Source organism: Siniperca chuatsi, linkage group LG15 (assembly GCF_020085105.1).
Source record: "Siniperca chuatsi isolate FFG_IHB_CAS linkage group LG15, ASM2008510v1, whole genome shotgun sequence".
Lineage (NCBI taxonomy): Eukaryota > Metazoa > Chordata > Actinopteri > Centrarchiformes > Sinipercidae > Siniperca > Siniperca chuatsi.
The window spans coordinates 5,387,136-5,408,976 of record NC_058056.1 but is presented as its reverse complement, the minus strand read 5'-3'; the positions used below and the strand labels follow the sequence as shown (position 1 = coordinate 5,408,976).

General features: G+C 39.9%; 1 protein-coding gene across 1 annotated transcript in view; it reads left to right on the top strand.

The window, feature by feature from the left end:
- rin3 (Ras and Rab interactor 3) overlaps nt 1-21,841 on the top strand; it is a 28,561-nt gene extending 6,720 nt beyond the window's left edge. Inside the window, exons 3-14 of the mRNA XM_044166431.1 lie at nt 1,138-1,249; nt 1,380-1,452; nt 1,805-1,896; nt 4,786-5,866; nt 16,788-16,968; nt 17,125-17,296; nt 17,796-17,917; nt 18,091-18,277; nt 19,185-19,316; nt 19,455-19,621; nt 19,948-20,062; nt 20,733-21,841. Coding sequence (XP_044022366.1) covers nt 1,138-1,249; nt 1,380-1,452; nt 1,805-1,896; nt 4,786-5,866; nt 16,788-16,968; nt 17,125-17,296; nt 17,796-17,917; nt 18,091-18,277; nt 19,185-19,316; nt 19,455-19,621; nt 19,948-20,062; nt 20,733-20,998 — 2,700 coding nt within the window. The 3' untranslated portion in view covers nt 20,999-21,841. The remainder of the gene's footprint in view (nt 1-1,137; nt 1,250-1,379; nt 1,453-1,804; nt 1,897-4,785; nt 5,867-16,787; nt 16,969-17,124; nt 17,297-17,795; nt 17,918-18,090; nt 18,278-19,184; nt 19,317-19,454; nt 19,622-19,947; nt 20,063-20,732) is intronic.

Genomic DNA, 21,841 nt, shown 5'->3' with positions numbered 1-21,841 from the left:
ATCTTATACTTATACCAACATGTTACTTAATTTATTTCTGACCTGTTTATAGTGTATAATATCGTTTTCTCCTGTGTGCACTGACGTAAAGAAGAGCTACTGGAACAAAGAGTTTCCCTACGGGGATCAATAAAGTATTTCTGATTCTGATTCTGATTCTGATGAGTAGAAAGTATTATTCCTGCAAATGCATTCATACCATTTTTTGACTCAAACTTAACTTAACCATGTTATTCCATATTCCACTTCAGTACACTTTAAGAACAAATATTACTGTGACCACACCATCCCAGAAAATTGCAGATGAACATTTCAGGAATTCATATTATGGACACTACCACTGACTGTCCGTGTCACAATTTGGCCACAATATAACACATTTGGCCATACACGGTCCAGCCATATACTAGGTTTTGATCTAGTCTTGTTTAAGTTTGGACAGAGCCAGGCTAGCTGTTTCCAGTGTTTACACTAAGCTAAATTTAAGCTAATTGCCCGGCTGTACTGTAGCTCCATGCTTAATGCACAGACATGTATCCTCTCATCTCACACTCAGAAAGAAAGCAAATAATAAAGCATATACCCTAAAATGTCAAACTATTTCTTTGAACCCAAGTAAATATTCATTCATTATTAATTTAATATTGGAAACTTTCAAATATCGAATTATATGCTTGACTGTAAACACATTTTTGATTTTTGCATGACCTGCTGTGCACGGACAAAACGAATTTCTAGATTACACTAGCAATTCATTGGAAGTTTCCCAACGGTCTCAATTTTCCCTAATGACATAGTCCTTTCCATGAATCTTCCTATGAATTTACAGTTACATATGATTTTCTTTGTATGAAATTACAGGAAACCATGGGACCTGAAAAATAACGTGTTGCCAGATATTGACACAAAATATTGGTAACTGCAGCACAAAAATATTAGTATCAGCTTTTAAAACCCATATTGGTTGAACTTTAATACAGGCTGTAGCGGTTGGTGTGTTGTTTTTGCTGTTAATACAATATATCTGAAATTGTTATAACTAAATAATGGATTTGTGTTGTTTGGATTCAGCAATTTTACTGTACATGTTTTCCATTCTGATCTCAAAGCTGTAACCGCTCATGCTGACATTTGCAGGCGTTCCTGGTTCACAGCACAGAGGACAAGGGCATGACACTGTCAGTATGCCTGCCTGATGAACAGGGGGTGCCGCTCGTACACAACCTGATGGTCAAACAACACAAGACATGTATGTGTTACACACAGTGCAGCTTCTGCTTCTGAGAGCTACTATTAAAGCTTCAGATCGCGGAACTACAAAAATAAAAATTTGCTTGGCTGAGCAGTTAGAGATTAATTCTTAAATTGTTTTCTCTCAGTTGTCCACTTAGATGGTTCCTATCTAGTTTTTGATGACATCTTCAAACTGATCACCTTCTACTGTGCCAGCAGGTAACACATATATACACACATGTGCACATACTGTATACAGTACATATATGTGCACATAAATAAAGTATGTACATCTATACACATGTGCAGACACATGCATATTAACACTCAAGTCATGCATATAAACTAAACAATCATAAACATACATACTGTATATGTAAAATAAATAAACATACATACATGTACACACACACACACACATCACACCATGGAAATCATACGACACATTTACGTAAACCTGCACACACAGAGACAGAGCCACAAACACAGCAAGATTGTGTTATGTCATATTATTAAAACTTCCCTGCTTAACTTTTAATGCTCGCTTTTTATAATTGAATCCACCAATCAGGGACATCCTGGCCATCCCACTGAGGTTACCCCAGGCCATTAGCACTGCAACTAAGAGAGAGGAGCTGGAGGTCATCTCTGCTATGGGTGCAGGTAGATAAATCTACATCACTAATGCATTTGAAGTTCTTTGCTGTAGCAAAGAGCAGGATACACAACTGAAAGATAGAAGATAAAAGGAATCGCATCAATAACACTACTTAGCAGAAATGTTTAAATGAGAATATAGAATGAAAATAAATATGAATGACAACATGTATGAAAACATACAGATACAGAATGAATGTACACACTTGAAAAACACAGTGAATATGAAAAGTATTATGCACTGAGACAAGCAATGTAAAATACAGTATGTAAGTCAAGTCAGTTTTATTTATATAGCCCAATATCACAAATTTGCCTCAAAGGGCTTTACAATTTGTACAGCATACGACACCCTCTATGCTTAGACCCTCAATTCGGATAAGGAAAAACTACCCCCAAAAAAACCTTTAACAAGAAAAAAAAAAATGGAAGAAACCTCAGGAAGAGCAACAGAGGAGGGATCCCTTTCCCAGGACGGACAGACATGCAGTAGATATCATGCGTACAGCATAGAACAGCATAGTAAAATTACAGTATGGACAATCATGATGACAAAATTATAAACAAATTATAAACATATATGAAGAGAAAACAGCACAACCACAGCATTAATATCCACCATATATATAGGATGTGTAATGTTTTCATTTTATCACATTTACAGGTTATATGGACATAAAAGGTGCCTAGGTGCACTGTAAAAGTATTAATATACATGTCCTCTTAGACTAGGGCTGGGTATCGGTACTCGATACCTCTAAGGTATCGACCGAAGTAACCCAGTACCGAGTAGTATCGAAACTTCTCCAGTCAAATGATACCTGCATTCGATCCTTTTTGTATGTTTTTTCTCTCAAGCAATCACTGCAAGCATTCTTCAATTTAATGCAACGTGTGATTGGCCCAATACCGCTGGTATAAGGCTGTTCTGTTGTGCTGGTTCTCTGTATATAGGCTACACTTATCTTGTGCACACACATTAAAGAAACACTTTCAAAATGTATTTGTGTATTTTGAGTGGTGGCATTTTACGCAACTAATTGCTTCCATTCACATGGTGGATATTTGTATTAAGTAGAAAAAAAGGTATCAAAAGAAGTACTCTATTGGTATCGGTATCCAGGGCTGGACTGGCCATCTGGCATACCGGGCACTTTCCCAGTGGGCCGACGTGCCTTTTTGGCCGAGACAACTGTCTCTTTTTTTTTGTCTGAACCACCCCTAAAACAAGTAGAGCGGCCATTGGTTTGTTTCTTGACACTGGGCTGGCTAATCCCCCTTCCTCCGGCCTTTGGTCTCAGTGCCGTCATTAACAGCGCATCTGCAAAAACAGTGCCAAAATTATATAAAAACAAGAGCAAGAGAGATGCGTTGTCAGCCCACTTGGATTACGCACCAGTGTGGCTGACTGGCCCAGGTGAGTGGGCTTCTGGCACACTGCAGTTGGCTATTATATCTGTCAGCCTCTCTCTCCCAGCCAATTACTTTTGGTCCAGTTCATTCTAACTTTACTTGGGCCTGCCCCTTTCCCATCTCTGTGGTGACATTACATGGATAACTAAGAGTGGAGTAAGATGGACGAAGAAAAAATTTAAAAAACGTAAAGGTGGTGCTGAAAATATGAGCAAGAAGAGGTTGAAGTCCCTTGAGGCTGATGCAGCCAAATATTTTAAAATAACAAATTATTCATTTGGCGCTATTACCAGTCAATCATCTCAGCCTAGTCAGCGCAAAGGCACTGGCAGCAGAGAGGAGAGAGAGCAGAGAGAGCAGCCCAGTGAGCCCAGCGATACCAGTTCAACTGTTAGTCAAGGTTTTGCAGCTGAAGCGTTAGAGATAAGATAAGCAATAGACGGTGTAGTCCTTCATTCGTCCAGGAGTGTTCTATCGTAGAAAAGGTTTCAGTTTCAACTTCCGGATGGGAGCCGAAACGTCTTGATTCTGAAAACAGTGTCCAGATGACTACGACTGAAACCTTTTCTACGATATAAGCAATAGAGATAAGATAAGCAAGGTTTTGGTTTGGCTACCTGGCTTTTTAGTTATATCTGGTGCCTTTTGTTAAAACATGTTCAACTTTCCATAAAGTCAATGCGCTTGTCAATGTCACTTTTCATGAACTGACCAATCACAGCCTGGATGGGGCGGGACATTAAAAAGATGTTTCGCAGCAAACTTTCAAATGTTGAACTCGAATGATTATGACTATTGACAAGTTAGTAGGCTACTTAGCATTAACAAATTAGAGACTGATCACCACTGTAGGCCATTTCTCTAACAAGGATTTAATGAAGGAACAAAACCTATATATATTAAAATGCTGTATTGGCCAAGTGGAATTAATATTATACTAGTGGTATATAGTATACTATTATATGAATATACTAACATTATACTGTTACATTTTACTAAAGTGATTGTTATAAGTATTGTTCAGTAATCTTGTTTAAGTCTGGCTTGGGTTGTGTCGGTGGTGTTGTTTCGCCGGTCAAAAAGTAATTTTCATTTTTTTTCATTCCCAGCCCAGCCCTGTCGGTATCTGTCGGTACTGGTATTGGTACTGGTATCGTAATATTTTAAACGATACCAAGCCCTATCTTAGATGGTATTATATTTTAACTTTCTTAAAGGAATAGTCTGCCATTTTGGAATTACGTTTCCGAGAGTTAGAGTAATACCTTACCTAGATCGATGGATACCTTTCTCATATGAAGCTGACTGACAGCCAGCAGTTGTCATGAATGCCACTAGATGTGGCTGAAACCTCAAAAATAAATTCCAGAAAGTGGACCAGGTGCTAAAAGCTTTTTTTCACACAGCTATTTTCAAGGACAGTAATCAAGCTCAGCCAAACAGTCAAAGAATGTTTTTTAACAGTGATTGCATGTGTTGCAGATTTCTGGACGTCTGATCTGAACCAGCAGGCAAAGAACCAAGACCTGGTTTTGGATCAGAACCACAACAGACAGTACTTGTATGTCAACCCAGTTACAGTGGAGGAGAGCCTCAACAAAGACCTGAACCACACTTCTATCTCTAAGTTTGATATCATTACCAACCAAAACAACACCTCCTCCCTGCAGAATGGAGAAGCCCCACGGAAGGTCATCCCAGAAGTCAAAAGTCAGACTAAAACCACACCCAACCAGGAGATTAAATATAAGCGCCCTCCACCCCGACCCCCCAGCCTGGGCTCAGGGTCTGGGATGGGCCTCCTCTTCTCCTCTCCCTCGTTGCTTCACACTTCATCTTCTGTAACTCCAGCAGCTGAGAGAAAAGAGGAAGGGAGGGGAGGAGTAGGGGAGAGAGAAGAGAGGAAGTCAATGTCAACATTACCTCCTCCGTCAAGGCCTCCTGTCCCCCTGCTGAGCCGAGCCACTCCCCCTCTGCCTCCTGCTCCTCTCTGTCGCACTCCCTCCAGGAAAAGCTCTGACCGAGAGATAGAAGTGGGGAGGGAGAGAGACAAGGGACAAAATCCTGCAAAGAAAACTGAGAGAGGGGGGGGAGGAGAGAGAGAAGAGGAGAAAGCAGGAAGTAAATCAGGTCTGCTGGGTGAGGGGGTTCAACAAGAGAACAGTAGCCAACATCAAGAGGAGGAGGTAAAAAAGGACGGAGAAAAGAGAGAGAAAGAGGATGAGATGGAGGAAAAAGAGATGAAAATGGATAAAAAGGAGGACAAACAAAAATCCAGCTCCCAGTGTCCGCCATCAGTAAAGAAACCGTCCCGTCCAGTCCCTCCGCCAAGGAGGAAGCCATGTTCCCCGGGCACACCTGTGTGCCCCAACCAGGCTGGAGGAGGATTAGCCAATCAGAGTGCTGGGATAAGAGTGCCCCCTCCCTCCCTGGCTCAGCGGCTGGATGTGTCGCTGTACTCACCACAGGGGGGCACTGTTTTAGGAGCCGACCCTGACTCCTGCTCTACCAGCAGCACAGAGGAAGAAGAAGAGTTGAACCAGGAACACGAGCAAAACCCCAAGTAGGTCTACACAGAGGCTGTGTTCGAAATCACATACTAACGTACTGCCTATCACATACTCAATCAGTATGTACTGCATACTGCCTACTAAATGAACGATTAAGTATGCCATTACCAGCAGACTGTTCACACTGAAGTTTACTCAAGCAAGACAGTCATGTGACTGCATCACATGATTGCCATTGCGCAGTCTGAAGAGATGCATTCCATTTTGCGGCAGTTGAGCATGTCCAGTAAGCTCACAGCGCATACTCAGAAATTCTTGCTAATCTAGTATACATCCGTACATTTCTCGCATACACAAAATCCACATACTATGCAGTTGGAACGTACTACATACACAATTTGACATCATACTTAGTATGAATAGTACGTCAGTATGCAATTCCGAACATAGCCAGAGATGGTTTAGAAAGGAGGCAGTTCACTAAGTAATTTAGTGAGTAATTTTCTGTATCTGTGACTTGTGGGTTTCATCCATAGACTGTATAAAACATGGACGTAGTGTCCGTGACGTCACCCATAGGTTTCTGAAGAGCCGTTCAGAGCTCAAAAAAGGGCAAAGAGGTGGAGCTGAAGCTGGCCAAATGAAGCCTGTTTACTGAACCACCTAGAGGCTAGCCACCTGAGAGGGCACCCACCTGTCACTCAAAGCGGCCACGTCCTTAATTATGCATAGCTTTAAACCTTAATATATTTAAAACAGGTGAGTTATAAAAAAAAATTCACCACCCTCACCATTGTCATAAAAGGGGAAATTAGCTATAGAGACCAAAACCGTTTTTTGTACCAGGCTGTAAACATCTTTATTTCTGCTGTAAAGTTGGGCATTTTAACATAGGGGTCCATGAGGATTGACTCGCTTTTGGAGCCAGCCTCAAGTGGCCATTCGATGAACTGCAGTTTTTGGTACTTCGGCGTGGGCTTCATTTTTCAGCCCCGGATGTTGCCGCTTAGTTTCGTCACTGCCTCGCCCCTTTAGGAGACTAGCGTTGGGTCATAAGTCTATTCACTCCAATGGAAGAAGTGAACGTGAGCACAGATTATGACCGATTCTTTCGCCCCATCTGTTTGCACATCTGTTTAATTTACAATAGCCAGGTTTCCATCCCATTGTTGCCCTACATTGGGATGGAAGTTTAACCGAATTTCCAGAAAATCAGCAAAAGAAAATATGAATTAATCCACTACCGGGCGTATATCAGAAGTTGGTTCATTGAGATAAACAGTTGGTGGCATTAATTTTCCAGTCTGGTGCCATTAAACCATTGCAGCAGAAGAGGATACAACAAGAAGCCACAAACGGTAGAAAACAATGTAGAAAACGTGATAGAAATATGGCACTTATGTTTGTTTCATGTATTAATTTGAGGAAGGTTTCAGTCTCCTCAGTGCTCCAAACAAATGTTTTCATCTGCCGCTACTTTTTGCCTCTTCATTGGAAGCTTGAGTGACAAATAAGTCACATGCTTCAGTATCCGTCATGATTTTTTCACTAATCCTTTCCATTGCACATTTTGCTTTTATCGATAAACCAATTTTTCCACTTAAGCCAAGCGTAAAATCTGTCTTTTCAGTCACATTTCAAGTTTTTTTCAAATTTCCACTCTTTTCTATGCGCAAACTGAATATACGCATTAAAACATGAAACGCATAGGGTAGTAAGCTGGTTAGTCAGACATACTAACATTTGCAGCTTATTTTATATGAAAGCTGCTACTGAGATGGCCCTGTCACCGAAAAGTTTCTGACATGTACGTGGAATGGTCAACAGCCCTTGATCTGTAGATCTGAGGGGCCTAGCTGTATTGTATGGGGATAGAAGTTCAGAAATGTAGCTCGGGCGAGAGCATTCAGAGCTCTGATGTGATTGGATAACTGGTTGAGGGACAGGGCAGTGGTGCTGGAGGAGTTTGGGAAGCTAAATAGTCTCTCTGTTTTATTTTCATTTAATTGTAGAAAGTTACTAGCCATCCATCCTTTAATATCATCCAGACATTTAGCGAGGTTAGAGGGTCCAGTCTGGTCATTGGGTTGGATGGGGAGGTACAGCTGCGTGTCATCTGCGTAGCACTGAAATGAGATATTGTGGTTCTGAATAATTTGGCCTAGCAGAAGCTTATAGATGTAAAATAGGAGGGGGCCAAGGACTGAGCCTTGAGGGACACCATATGAGAGATACGTGGAGGTAGAGGATTCGTTGTTAACAGTGACATAGAAAGTCCTATCTGTGATGTAAGAGTGAAACCAGTCAGGAGCTGTGCCAGAGACTCCAACCCAGTGACGCAGGCGATCAATAAGTATTGCGTGGTCCACTGTTTTGAAGGCAGCGCTTCGATCTAAAATAACCAGGGAGGCTGTCGAGGTGGTCCAGCAAACGATGTGGGCTTTCTGGGAAAGACCTGGTCTGATTAGGAGAGACGCCATTCAACCCATTTTGGATGGAGCAGCTCTCATATCTAGAAATCTGGCTAAGTTTATTAGTAGACCAAAACCATGACAACTCAAGAGCTGAGACCAGGAGACAGAGTTGCAGTCCTACACGTTTCTCTACGCTTCCAGAGCAGTTACCCACCCAAAACTCCTTAGTGACAGTGTCTGCCCCCAGACCACTTAAATTAATAAAATCAAAAGTTAACAGAAGAGGAGTTATACATAAAAACCTGAACAAAGTTACCACAGCTGAAAGAGCACAACAAAATAGGAGAATTAAATGTGGACTCTTAAACATCAGATCTCTGTCATCTCAAGCTGTACTAGCAAACAATTTAATATCAGAGTATCATATTGACTTATTTTGTCTTACTGAAACCTGGCTGGGTCATGAAGAATATGCGAGCCGAAACGAATCCACTCTGCCCAGTCATATTAATACTCACATTCCTCGAGGCACCGGCCGAGGAGGTGGAGTTGCAGCCATCTTTGACTCAAGCCTATTAATCAACGATAAACCTAAACTAAATTATAACTCATCCGAAAGCCTTGTTCTTAGTCTTTTAACCCAACCTGGAAAACACGACAGCCAATTCTATCTGAATTCTCAGAGTTTTTAAAGTTTAGTTCTTAAAACAGATAAAATAATTACTGTAGGTGATTTCAATATTCATGTGGACGTTGAAAATGACAGCCTTAGTACTACGTTTATCTCATTAGATTGGTTTTTGTGAAAGTGTACATAAACCCACTCAGTTTCATTATCATTTATTCATTATTTAAAAACTTTTGAACTCCTATTACTGGACTACACGCTATTAGGCAAAAACTCCTACTCTAGATGTATTTAATAGTGCTGTAGTTAAATTTAAGGAACCAATTCCACCTGCATTTAATTCAATGCTGTCTATAACAGAGGACTCCTATCCTAATTTCAGCCCCTCCCAAACTGACCATCTTGTTGATAGCGCTGTAGGCTCACTGTGAATGACACTCGATTCTATTGCCCCTCTAAAAAAGAAGATAATAAAACAAAAGAAGATTAGCTCCATGGTATAACCCCCAAACCCGCAAATTAAAGCAAACGTCGCGAAAACTTGAAAGGAAAAAGCGTTCCAACAGCCTGGAAGAATCTCGTTTAGTCTGGCAAGATAGTCTTAAAATATTCTCTCAATATAATAATCTCCCAAGACTATGCCCTATTTACTATCAGCACTTAAGTATAAGTTTGAAAATGCTTAGAATATAGAAACTTGATGTTGACCTGTTCCTGCTGACTTAATATGTTGCTTGCCTTGATTGCACTATTTTCCCCAGTTAGGTTGTAGGCATGGTGTGGTATTTAGCCTTACTGCATTTCTCTTGGGCACTTATTGTGAACTTCATCTCCACTATCAATCATTTTATCATAGGAATGAGAGAGGTTTGTCTGCAGAGTATCAGTATATTACCCACGTCTGGTTAGTTAGAACCAATGGCTGTGAGCTTTAGTTTTAGGATGAGCAAGAGAACTATTGTGAGTATTCCAGCAGTTTAGTATTGTGCTTCCATGATGTTGAGGGACGTGAAGGAGACAGATTAAAAGAGTGGTTAAATTGAAGCAGCTAAGGCTGAGATATTCTTTTAGTCCCTAAAGGTCAGACATAGCAAAAACATGGGATCCCACATTTCCCATAATGCAATAGCATCTTAGACCCTCCATGCCTAGTGTATTCCTGTATATTTAAGGGTACTGTATATTATCAGCTACAGCTCATGCTGCTATAGTAATTTCAAAGTGAATACATTCAAGAGTTCTTGTCTATCTCATGATACAGCATAACGAGATGTTAAATGTTACATGTTATCAGGCATTTTGAGTGTTTTTTGTGCCTCCTGGTTAAATATCATGCAAGACAGATATTCTTTGTGCGACCCCCTTTTAGAATAACTAATTTAGAATAACTAATTTCATTGATGTTCAGAATTGTGGCTCAATATTAACACCTTTGCAAATGCAGTAAATGTAACCTGAGCCATCCTCAGTATGTGTTTTTAATGCTATAAAAGGAAATGGCGAGTGACAATTTTGTTTTTTTTTTATCTTGTTCTTAAAGCAAAACTGTTTTTCCCCTCTCTGTCATGCCTACTCTGTGGCAGTTTAAAAATAAATTAATGTTATTTTGCTTTATACACTATAGAACACTTTTGATTGGGTTAGAATTGGTAGCCACATAGCCCAATGAAAATCAAATTTCTGGATTGCGCATAGTGCTAATAGAGCTAATGTTTTGGGGCACACAAATTCACATGTTGGTAAATCTGTCTTAATTCCATCAAAATTTGTGCACATACAAAAAAAGAACCATAAAACAAACAGGGTCTCCAGTTTAAGAACAACAAAATCTATCATACTGTACAATCTACCTATTAATATGAAATCATAAGGCTGCCACATACAGTTTCTGGTTTAGACTGTTACATACATTACATAGCTATAGTCTCCTCTCAAACAGGGCTAAAGCATTTCTGGAAAGAGCCCATGTGAGTTACACTTTTCCTGCATTTCATTCCCTACATTTGCGTGACATTTCAGTCTGATCTTCAACATTAAAAAAAAGCAATTTGTTGTTTGCCTAATTAACATTGGGGTACCTGCATAGTGTGCAAAGTGGATAATCCTGTTAGCAAGTGGTGGTCAGCTATCAAAGTCAGCTGCTTAGATTATATCTGTAAAATGTATGTATTATGGTGTCTCAATCATCCTCTTGAACTTGTGTCTGGACAGTTTAGAGCTACTGCTGTGAAAACTACTGTTACCAAGATGTAACATGGTGCATGCTCTGTGCAGTGCTTCATAGCCATTTAACACTAGAACAATGGATGATAGGATGTGCCTGATTTTTGCAATGTTACGTTGGTGAAAGAAGGCAGTCCTTGAAGTTTGTTTCATGTGGGAGTTAAAGGATAGATCCTGATCAAAGATAACTGAGGTTCCTTACGGTGGTGCTGGAGGCCAGGGCAATGCCATCTGGAATAACTATGTTTAAATAATGTGTCTCAGAGGTGTTTGGGGCCAAGTACAATAACATCAGTTTTGTCAGAGTTTAACATCAGAAAATTGGCGACTGCTTTTTAAGGATCTTAGTGTTGTGGATGTCACGCAAGACAGCAGAGAACATAAGAAATAGGACCCAAATGCAGACTAGAGGCAGAGCAGATGCAGTTTATCAATTTATTGCGGGAAAGGCTTACATGGGTAGTCAGGCAGGCAGGCAGAGGTCCAAATCGGGAAGGCAGTCCAAGACAAGCAAACAAATCAGACAAGGAGCAGGCAATAAACGAAATCCAAAAGTCAAGGCGAGGTCCAAGCAACCGCAGAGATAAATCCAAGAGACTCAGGAGAAGCACAGGAAACAAGGCTGGGACACCTGACATGTGGGACACATACCACTGCCGATGCAAATGATCATGACAACGAACTGACACTGAAAAAAGGAAAAACCCTGAACTAAATACACTTAGGTAAGGGAGATAATGAGACACAGGTGCAATTAATCAAGGCGGGGCCAACAATCTAAACAGGAGGGAAAGCAAACAAAGACAGGAAGTAAAACCACAAAACACACGAGGAGAGGAGAACACTACAAAATAAAATAGGATATTGAAGGCAGGACTTGATGAATTTTTTCTCTAATAGTTCAAATTTTATTATTAAAGAAGCTCAGAGGAGCGATAGAATTGAGTGTCGTTCGCAGTGAGCCTGCAGCGCTATCAACTAGATGGTCAATTTGAGAGGGGCTACGATTTGCATAGGAGTCCTCTGTTATATTGCGACATAACATTGAATTAAATGGAGATGGGATCGCTTCCTTGAATCTAGCCACAGCACTATCAGATCGACATCTAGAGTAAGAATTTTTGCCTAATGGTGTGTAGACCAGCAATAGCAGTTCAAAAGTTATTAAATAACGGTCCGATAAAGAAGGATTCTGTGGACTATTAAATGTTCAATTTCAATGCCATATACCAGAACAAGGTCGAGGGTGTGGTCAAAACAGTGAGTGGCTTCATGTACACTGACAAAAGCCAATTGAATCTAATAATGAGATAAACGCTGTACTAAGGCATTTTCAACGTCCACAAGAATAACCACTTTATCTGCTGTAGGACTAAACTTGATAACTCTGAGAATTCAGATAAAAACTCAGAATAAAGACCAGGAGCGCAGTACACTATAACAAATAGAATTGGCTGTCGTGTTTTCCAGGTTGGGTGTGAAAGATCTGATGTTTATAAGTCCACATTTAATTCTCCTATGTTGTTGTGCTATTTCAGCGTTTTTGTTTAGGTTTTTATTTATAACTTCTCTTCTGTTAACTTTAGATTTTATTAATTTAAGTGGTCGGGGGGCAGACACCATCACTAAGGAGTTTTGGGTGGGTAACTGCTCTGGAAGCGTAGAGAAGCGTGTAGGACTGCAAGTCTGCCTCCTGGTCTGAACTCTGAGTTGTCATGGATTTGGTCCACTAATAAACTCGGCCAGATTTCTGGATATGAGAGCTGCTCCATCCAAAGTGGGATGAATGCCGTCTCTCCTAATCAGACCAGGTCTTCCCCAAAAAGTCAGCCAATTATCTACAAAGCCCACATCGTTTGCTGGACACCACCTTGACAGCCAGCGGAATGAAGACGTGGCGAAACATGTCATCACTGGTCAGGTTTGGCAGGGGCCCAGAGAAAACTACGGAGTCCGACATTGTCTTTGCATATGTACACACCGACTTAATTTTAACTTTAGTGACCTCCGATTGGCGTAATCGGGAGTCGTTACCGCCAACCTGAATAACAATATTACTGTATTTACGTTTATCCTTAGCCAGCAGTTTTAAATAGGATTCAAGGTCGCCCGCTCTGGCCCCAGGAATGCATTTGACTATGTTCGCTGGTGTCGCTAACTTCACGTTTCTCAAAATAGAGCTGCCAATAATCAGAGTTGGTTTCTCTGAGGGTGTGTCGCTGAGTGGGGAGAATTTGTTACTGCCGGGAGATTTCCCATGATGCACTGAGCTCCTCTCTCCTCCTCTCCCTCTCCATCTGTACGCATTTATCCCATTAATGCATGTTACTAACTCGACATCTTCTGTCTCCCGTAGTTTTGTGCTTTCTCATCTCTCTCCTCTCTCCTTTCCTGCCGCTTTCAGCAGGTATTTCTGCCTCCGGAGCTGCAGAGTTTGGATCTGTGATTGTGGGCCACCTGCTGCCTCGTGTTCCTGCTCGACAACTGCTACTACAATTGTTATTATTAGTCTTATTACTATTATTATCGTTATTATTCCTATCACTATCATTCCTATTATTATTACTTTATTAATATTACCACTGCCATTATATTATTATTATTTTAAAATTCTAGATAGAATTCGCATTGTGCTTCCCTCTGTCTCTCTCTCTCTTCTCTCTCCAACCGGTGGCGGCCTACCCTGAGTCTGGTTCTGCCCGAGGTTTCTGCCTCTTAAAGGAAGTTTTTCCTTGCCACTGTCGCCAAGTGCTTGCTCATGGTGGGATTTAAATAATATTATAAAGAGCACTGTCTAGACCTGCTCTATAGGAAAAGTGCAGTGAGATAACTTCTGTTATGAATTGGCGCTATACAAATAAAATTGAATTCAATTGAATTTAGAAGGGGTTGAACTACAGCATGTTTCAGCCAAGGTGGGACATTCCCAGTAAAAAGAGAGAGGTTTTTAATATTAAGAATGCTCAAGCCAATTTCCCCAAAAACCTCCTTCAGCAACTTAGTTGGAACAAAATCAAGAAATTATTTTATCACGTTGGGGAAGGGAAATGGGCAGAAAATGATGGTGGACGGTTGTGTGGAGAGTAGCCTTATCAGAGGGAGAGATATTCAATCTGATATTTTCTACCTTGTCTAAAAATTATTTTTTAAAGTCTTCACAGCTGATTGGTTAGGGATCTAGACTAGGTCTAGGAGGGGGGTTTATAACAGAGTTAATGGTGCTGAATAAGATTTTTGGGTTATGGAAGTTATTCTCAATAATCCTGGAAAAAATATTTTGCTCTTGCATCCTTAACAGACAGTTGGTATTTTGACAAAAGATGTTATAAATCTCATAGGAGACTTGAAGCCTATCTTTCCACCACTTTCGCTCTGCTTTTCTGCAGTCCCTTCTGACAGATCTTGTCTGGTCATTGAGCCACGGAAAAGTTTTTGGTTTGCAGGCTCTTCTTGTGAAAGGGGCAATTGAGTCTAGGATGAGGCTGCAGGATTGATTGAATAGAGTGAGTAATTCATCAGTGTTTGAAGAGGACAAGGAGGATTCAATTTGGCAGGTGGTTGGTGTGGCCCTAAATGCAGTGGAGAACAGACTAGCTGTAGTTGAGTTGAGGATGCAAGAGCATACAGGAGCAGTTTGTGTAGGAGCGGAGGGAGAGAGCTGTACATCAAATAGAACTGATTTATGATCTGAAACACAAACATCGTTCAGTTCAAGATTAGGGGGAGAGACCTGAGGATAAAACCAAGTCCAGGGTGTGGTTTTTGATATGTGTTGGACTGGTTATTGACTAAACAAGATTAAATGATTCAGTAAGGGCTAAGAATTCTTTGGCAAGAGGTTGAGCGGGACAACAAAAACTGGATAAGGACCTCACATTGTGGTACACAAAATTTCACTAGAGCAGAGCATGACACACAGAAAAACATATCTTAGATAAGATGTGTCACTCAAGAGCAATCCAATATACACTGCTTAAAGTTTTTTGATGAACGGATAACTGTGTAAAATGTAGCATCAAGATCAGTTTACCTACCTTTACAGGGCAGGAATAATAATAATAATAACAACAATAATAAAACTTTATTTATAGAGCACTTATCAAAACAAACTACAAAGTGCTTCACAACAAGATAAATAAAATACCACAGTGAATGACGAAATATTAAGAAATAAAATACACAAAAGCAATAAAATAAACAATAAAATAAACTGGATAATAAATATGGATGTTTTGTGTTACGAAATTCTTTTGAAGAGGTTAAGTAAAATGTTGGAGTTAGGACACTTATCAACAAGATTAAACATCAAAAGCCACTCAAACAGCCCTGTAAAGCTGTAATGTTCATTATATACTGAAAAAAAACATGTTGAAATGATAGAAAATGGAGAGAAAAGTCTGCTACTGTATTCTTGAATCGTTACCACTAGTGAGGCAAAACAAATTTGTAAAGTTTGTCCTGTGGGTGGGGCCAGAGCAAAGGCCATCTTGTTCAATCAAAGTGTTCATCTGGTGACTGAAAGATTTGCATGTCAGTCTGGAACCAGAGGAAAGATGCATTAATACTTTCTCCTGTGTGCACTGACGTAAAGGCGAGCTGCTGTAACAAATAGTTTCCCTTCGAGGATCAATAAAGTATTTCGGCCAGTACTGATTCTGATTACATTCATTATTTATTTGTGCATTAAAAAGTATTACCCATCTCACATTAACAAACAAATTGTATTGAACTGAACCAGTAAAAGTACATAGTCTTAGCCTTTTTAACACACGTACAAACATGTAGGGCAAACTTGCAGTTATTAAAGATCTGAAACTACCATACAACTAAACAAAACGAACAGAGAGCAGTTTTCCAATTAAAATATCTGTGTACTAAATGGAGGATACATCTTTCTCTCATATTAAATCACATTAATAAAAGTCACAAAAGTGGTTAAAGTGCATTAGCAATGTATCATAATAGCGCAGTATCATGTTTTTGCCCAAGCCCTAACCTTGTGTACAAGATAAAAGCCTAAGTGTGGTGTTTGTGGGAAAGTCAGATAGAAATATTAGGTCCAAACAGTATTCTATATTATATACAGAATAAGCTTTTTATATACAGTATATATCGAAGCATATGACCCTGATTTCTGTGGAAGCCCACTTATAAATAAAGTTAAATCAAAAGATTCCACTAAGTAGTGTGAAGCGCTTTGAGTGGTCAGAAGGCTAGAAAGGTGCTGTACAAATAGTCCATTTACCATTTACCGTTCACAATGTACAAAAACAGAAGGGCAACTACATTCTTAGGCCAGAAACTACAAATACATTGTCAAGTACTCTTACATTAGGCATGCAAAATATCAGAACATACAAGGTTGCTTGGTATTTATTCATAACAGAAAAAAACTTTGTACAGATGATTTGAGTTTTAATCATCAAAACATTTTGAGCTACACATACAAATGAATCTTAATATGACACCACTTCCCTGTACAGAAGGCCTCAGAGGAGTGAAGACTGGACCTCATAATCAATTGGTACCACAATGTTGGTCAAAGGATTCAAAGTCATGTGTCATGCTGTACAGAAAGTTTCTATATTTGAATGTTTCTAAAAGCGTCATGAAACAAACACTGTGGTGGAGAGGGTTACTAATCAACGTAAGACGAATGCAAGATGAAGAAAAACTAAAGAAAAATACTTACTGTATATTTCCTTACAGTCGCCCTGCAGAGAGCCGCAGCCCCAAGGCAGCAGTAAGAAGAACCCCCACCACCATTATGTTGGACCGAGCCCGCTATCGCCTGTCGACCGTCCTAACCGGCCTCATCAGCCATGACCGCCGCCTCACACAGCGCATCGTAGAGCTGGCCAGGGACCCTCTGAGCTACTTTGGTAACCTGGTGAGTACACTGAGGGAGAAAGATCCTCATCTGTTTTGGATTTTGAATTCAACAATCAGCTAATATATTTGGATTGGATTTTCTCTGGATAACAACATCAACTACAAGTCTAAAATACAAATGGAATCAAGTTTAGCATTCATATTTTGTATTTAGGTAAAAGAGCATCGTGCGTTCACTTTGGAGACCATGTCGAACCACTCCTCCTCCACTGAGCTGTTACAGGAGATCAGACAGATGGTGACTCAACTGAAGAGTTACCTTCTGCAAAGTACAGAGCTGCAAGCCATGCTGGAGCCACAACATCAGTATGCACAAGACAAACTGGGTAACTTTAAAATTATGTTATGTTTTATTCAAGTTCAATTGAATTCTTAAAGTGTTATGTGGGACTAGCTATATGGGGAACTTTGTAAAACTGTTATTTCCTTTGTCACTTTAAAGAGCCTTTAACACTGAAAGAACTTAAATGAGCCTGGTTTTCAGTGAAGCTTTTTAGTACATGCTGTCCACCCATGATGAGAATGCAATTTATTTCCCTATTTCATATTATGAAATATGTTTAATATTCTCATAAGTACAAATTAATAATTTATCAGTTTATTTTAACATCTGTACAGTCCAATAGATCAGTCCTGCGGTAGTTTCAGGTTTTGTAAAGCCCATACGTAGTGTTGAGTTTTTGTTGACAGTGTCAGAGAAGTGTTGATTCAACTATGTGATCATTTTCAAAGGTGTAAGTAGTGGGGTTGTTGTCCATTGTCGTCCATTTAGCAAGGAAAATTTGAAACATATTGAATGCTTTAAGCATGTCTGTGTCCATGCAGAGAGTATAGTAGAAGCTGCACTGTGTAAGAGTGTACTGAAGCCACTGAGGGAGCCAATTTACCAGAGTCTGGAGAAACTGCACACCAGCAACAGCAGCCTGAAACAACTGGCACAGAATCAGGTAGGACTGGACTTGAGCACTTTTGCAGTGGTAATACTAATAGTAGAGAATAACAAGTGAAAGTGCACTGCAGCTGCAAGAGACTACATACAGTGGTGTACAGTACATTTATATTCATACTAGTAGTAGCAGTAGCAGTTGTGATACTAATGGTGTGTGTCGTTGTGTGTTAGTCTGTTGTCCTAGGCAGTACGACCACATCATTAGGAATAACCACTGCCGTCCCTGAGGCCTCTGCTATGGAGAAGATCAACATCAAACTGAACAACCTCCATCTGGAGTATTCTCCCCAGAAAAAGATTGAACTGCTGCTGAAGGCTTGCAAGATCATCTATGACTCCATGTCTGTCAGCAGTCCAGGTCAGAAGGTTTAACAGTCCTTTAACCTCTGACTCCTAATGCCATTCTAATATCACTTTTTTTTAATCACAAAAATAAAACAAGAAGTAAACACACCATACCTGATCAGGAGACACGTTTGTTGATTCGTCCTTGTGTTCCATGAGTGTATTAAAAGAACTGGATACCACGCTTCATTCATGGCAATACATTTAGCTCACTGGGTGCATACACCAAATACATTTTTCAGGCTTCCTCAGGTGTCTCAGGCTAACTTCTTGCTGACTCCCCATAAACATGAATAATACGAAAACAATACAGCTCTTGAAGTTTTATTGGACCTAATGGTTCAAATTGTGATAATACTAGACTTATTTCAGAAACATTTATTCATCACTCTACAGCCGTTTCTTTCATAATGATTGTCTATGAGAAATAGGAAATAGGCAACTGTGGCTGATATGCCAAAGTCACCTCACAGGCCAGTCCTGGAGGCTAGTGATGGCCCCATTCCTCTCAGTCGCAGTCAGGTCGCCTAATGATGATGTCTTTAAAGCAACTGACTCAAGAGAATCTTGTAATCTTGAAAGTGAAGGAAAATTCAATGTGGCATTATCCTGTAATTGCCTCAGTGGCTGCTGAGCTGTTTCAGAGGCTTTTCTACCCTAACAACAATTACTGAGAGTAGCCATTTATTCTCAACATTCCTCATCTGGTCATACTTAAAAATACTACACATTCAATTGGCACAAAACACCGACTATCTGCTGTTTTTAGACTCACTCTAACAATATGTGGATACCAGTCTGCATGTAAAGTACAAACTCAAATTTAAGCAGATTACATAACATTAAGAAGTATATAAACTCTCTGGAGTTTCCCCTGTCAAAATATTTATATATGCGCATGCTTGTGTGTGTGTGTTTAGGGCGGCCCCATGGTGCTGATGACTTCCTGCCTGTAATGATGTACGTCCTGGCTAGATCCAATCTGTCCGCCCTGCAAATGGATGTTGAATATATGATGGAGTTGATGGACCCATCATTAGCACTAGGAGAAGGTACACACACACACACACACACACACACACATATATACTGTATATAGTATATACACTGAAACATGCAGTTTCAACTCAGTAAATACTTAATAGTTTTCCCTGTTGACATAGTGACATTGTGTGTGTGTGTGTGTGTAGGTTCCTATTATCTGACCACCACCTATGGGGCTCTGGAGCACATTAAGACTTTTAACCAGCAGAGGTCAGCAACACGGCAGCTCAGCAGAGAGGTTCAGGACTCCATCCACCGCTGGGAGAGACGACGCACGCTCAACCAGGAGCGCATGGCCCAAGGATCTGTTCGGGTACACACACACACACACACACACACACACACACACACACACACACACACACACACACACACACACAGAAGACATAATCAACAATGTCACACTGTGTGGCCAGGAAAGGTCAGAGTGACTCCCATGATAGACACTGAGGATTTGCATTCGGTAAAGTCTTAGTATGTACAAAATGTAAAATTTTCAAATAAAACACTGACAGATGTAAAATGCATAGTGCTTATATGTAGAAAAAAAGGAAAACTGAAAACAGAAAAGCACAGAAGTATCAAAACTGTGAAATACAGAAACAAGCTGAGATGTGTGTAACTATGTGTGTTGTATAGGACTTTCTGACAGTGTGTTGTCCTGAGATTGGAACCAACCCAAAAACTCTGGGTGTCCTCCCCACCACGACAATCCAGCAGCTAGCTGAGCAGTGTGCTGCACGCTTTGAACAAGGTAAATGTCTGAAAGACACTGTCATGTTACTGTCAACACTAGGTTTTTACACTTTCATTTGTTTTATTCAGTTCAACTCGATACAATACATCATCAGGATTATTTTCTCAGATGTGACAAAGCTATTTCAGAGCCACAGAAGACATTATACAGTCATTTTCACAGGCTGAGTAGCACGTCCCATGATAAGTAAACTGATCTTGATGTGTAAAATCGGTGCAGTGCCTCTTTAATTAGCAAAACTGATAGCAAAAGCAATAAATGCAAAGTTTAAAAAAGAGTAAAGGCAATGTCAGAAAAAACATTATAAAATAAATAATAAAAGTATACAAATAAACTAAATATAAAATGTTTATTGAATAGATATTGATCTTTTTATCTCACCATGAAAACCTTCCTAGCGATGTTATCAAGCAGAGGTTGCAATCTCTGCTAGGTTTATGTTAGGTATCATATGTTTATGTTATTGTTAATGTTAGTGCTAATACTCAGTTCTAGAAACAAGTAATATTTTGTTAATTTGTTAAGTTTTCTGGTGTCAAGAATTAGTTCTTTGTACGGGGTCACTGTGGCACTACTATTATTATATATTATCACTACATTATTATTATTATTATTATTATTATTATTATTATTATTATTATTCTCCTCTTTGCTTCTTTTCCCCCAGACTCCTATGTGCTTAGTGTGTATATGGATGGTATTCCCAAGCCCCTGGCCCCTACAGAGCTGGCCATCAGTGTTAAGAACAGCTGCCAACCTGGAGCCTACAGCTTTGTCTATCACCCTATTGATCAACCCAACAAACAGCCGGGCCGCAGCTGCCCCGCTGACCCGCCCCCAGCTCCACCTGCAGAGAGCTTTTTCCCAGCTGACATAGCAGCTGCCAATACTGCAAAGCCAGAGGCCGAAGAGGAGAGTCTGATTAGCTTGTAACTGCTCCAGCATCACAGTGGCAGCTGCTGTATCGCTATGGTAACTACGTCACTGTGGTGACACCGTTACTGTGGTGACTGCATCAACAAAGTACTGATTCAAAAGAGGGGACCAAAATTTAGGACAGTGTTTTAATCTCAGGTCTCACTTGAAATATTAATCTAATTGAGACTTAAATGAAAAAAAAAAAAATAGATAACTGGTGTGGATTAGTGCATGCATGATATCACAAAATATTATGTTATAAGACATGTAGTATTACTCCCTTCTTTTGAAATATTTTTTTAATGAGCTTAAGTCTCTGACTGGTGTGATACTACACGTATCACTAAAGAGAGCAGTGACCAACTACAGTGAGACAACAAAGCGTTAGACTGATTCTGTATCTCAACAGGGGGTCTGGAACCCAGGAAGGTTTTATAGAATGTAAAAATACATGTAATTCTAACATGCACATATATGATCATGTTTATACTGTTTGTACTCTATGATACTTGGTGCTACTCCACCTGATGCTCAAGACTTCTGCTTCAAACAGGTGTAGACTGTAAATGACTGATTACTTGGTTCAGGATTATATTAACAGGATGAATCTGTAATTTCTATATAAAAGGTCACAGCATTTAGATCACTATTACTTTGTGAAAAATAGCTGCTAAAACACTTGTTTTGTGTGCGGCCATTTTTATTTAAAGCACAGGTATAGTAGCGGCTATATGGACCAAAACTTTCATTTTCATTCCAAAATCTACAGTAAGCATCAAGAATATTCATTCCACATTTGTCTTCTATATACTGATATTGATTGTATTGTAAATAAACTGGCTTTTACAATTTGCCAAA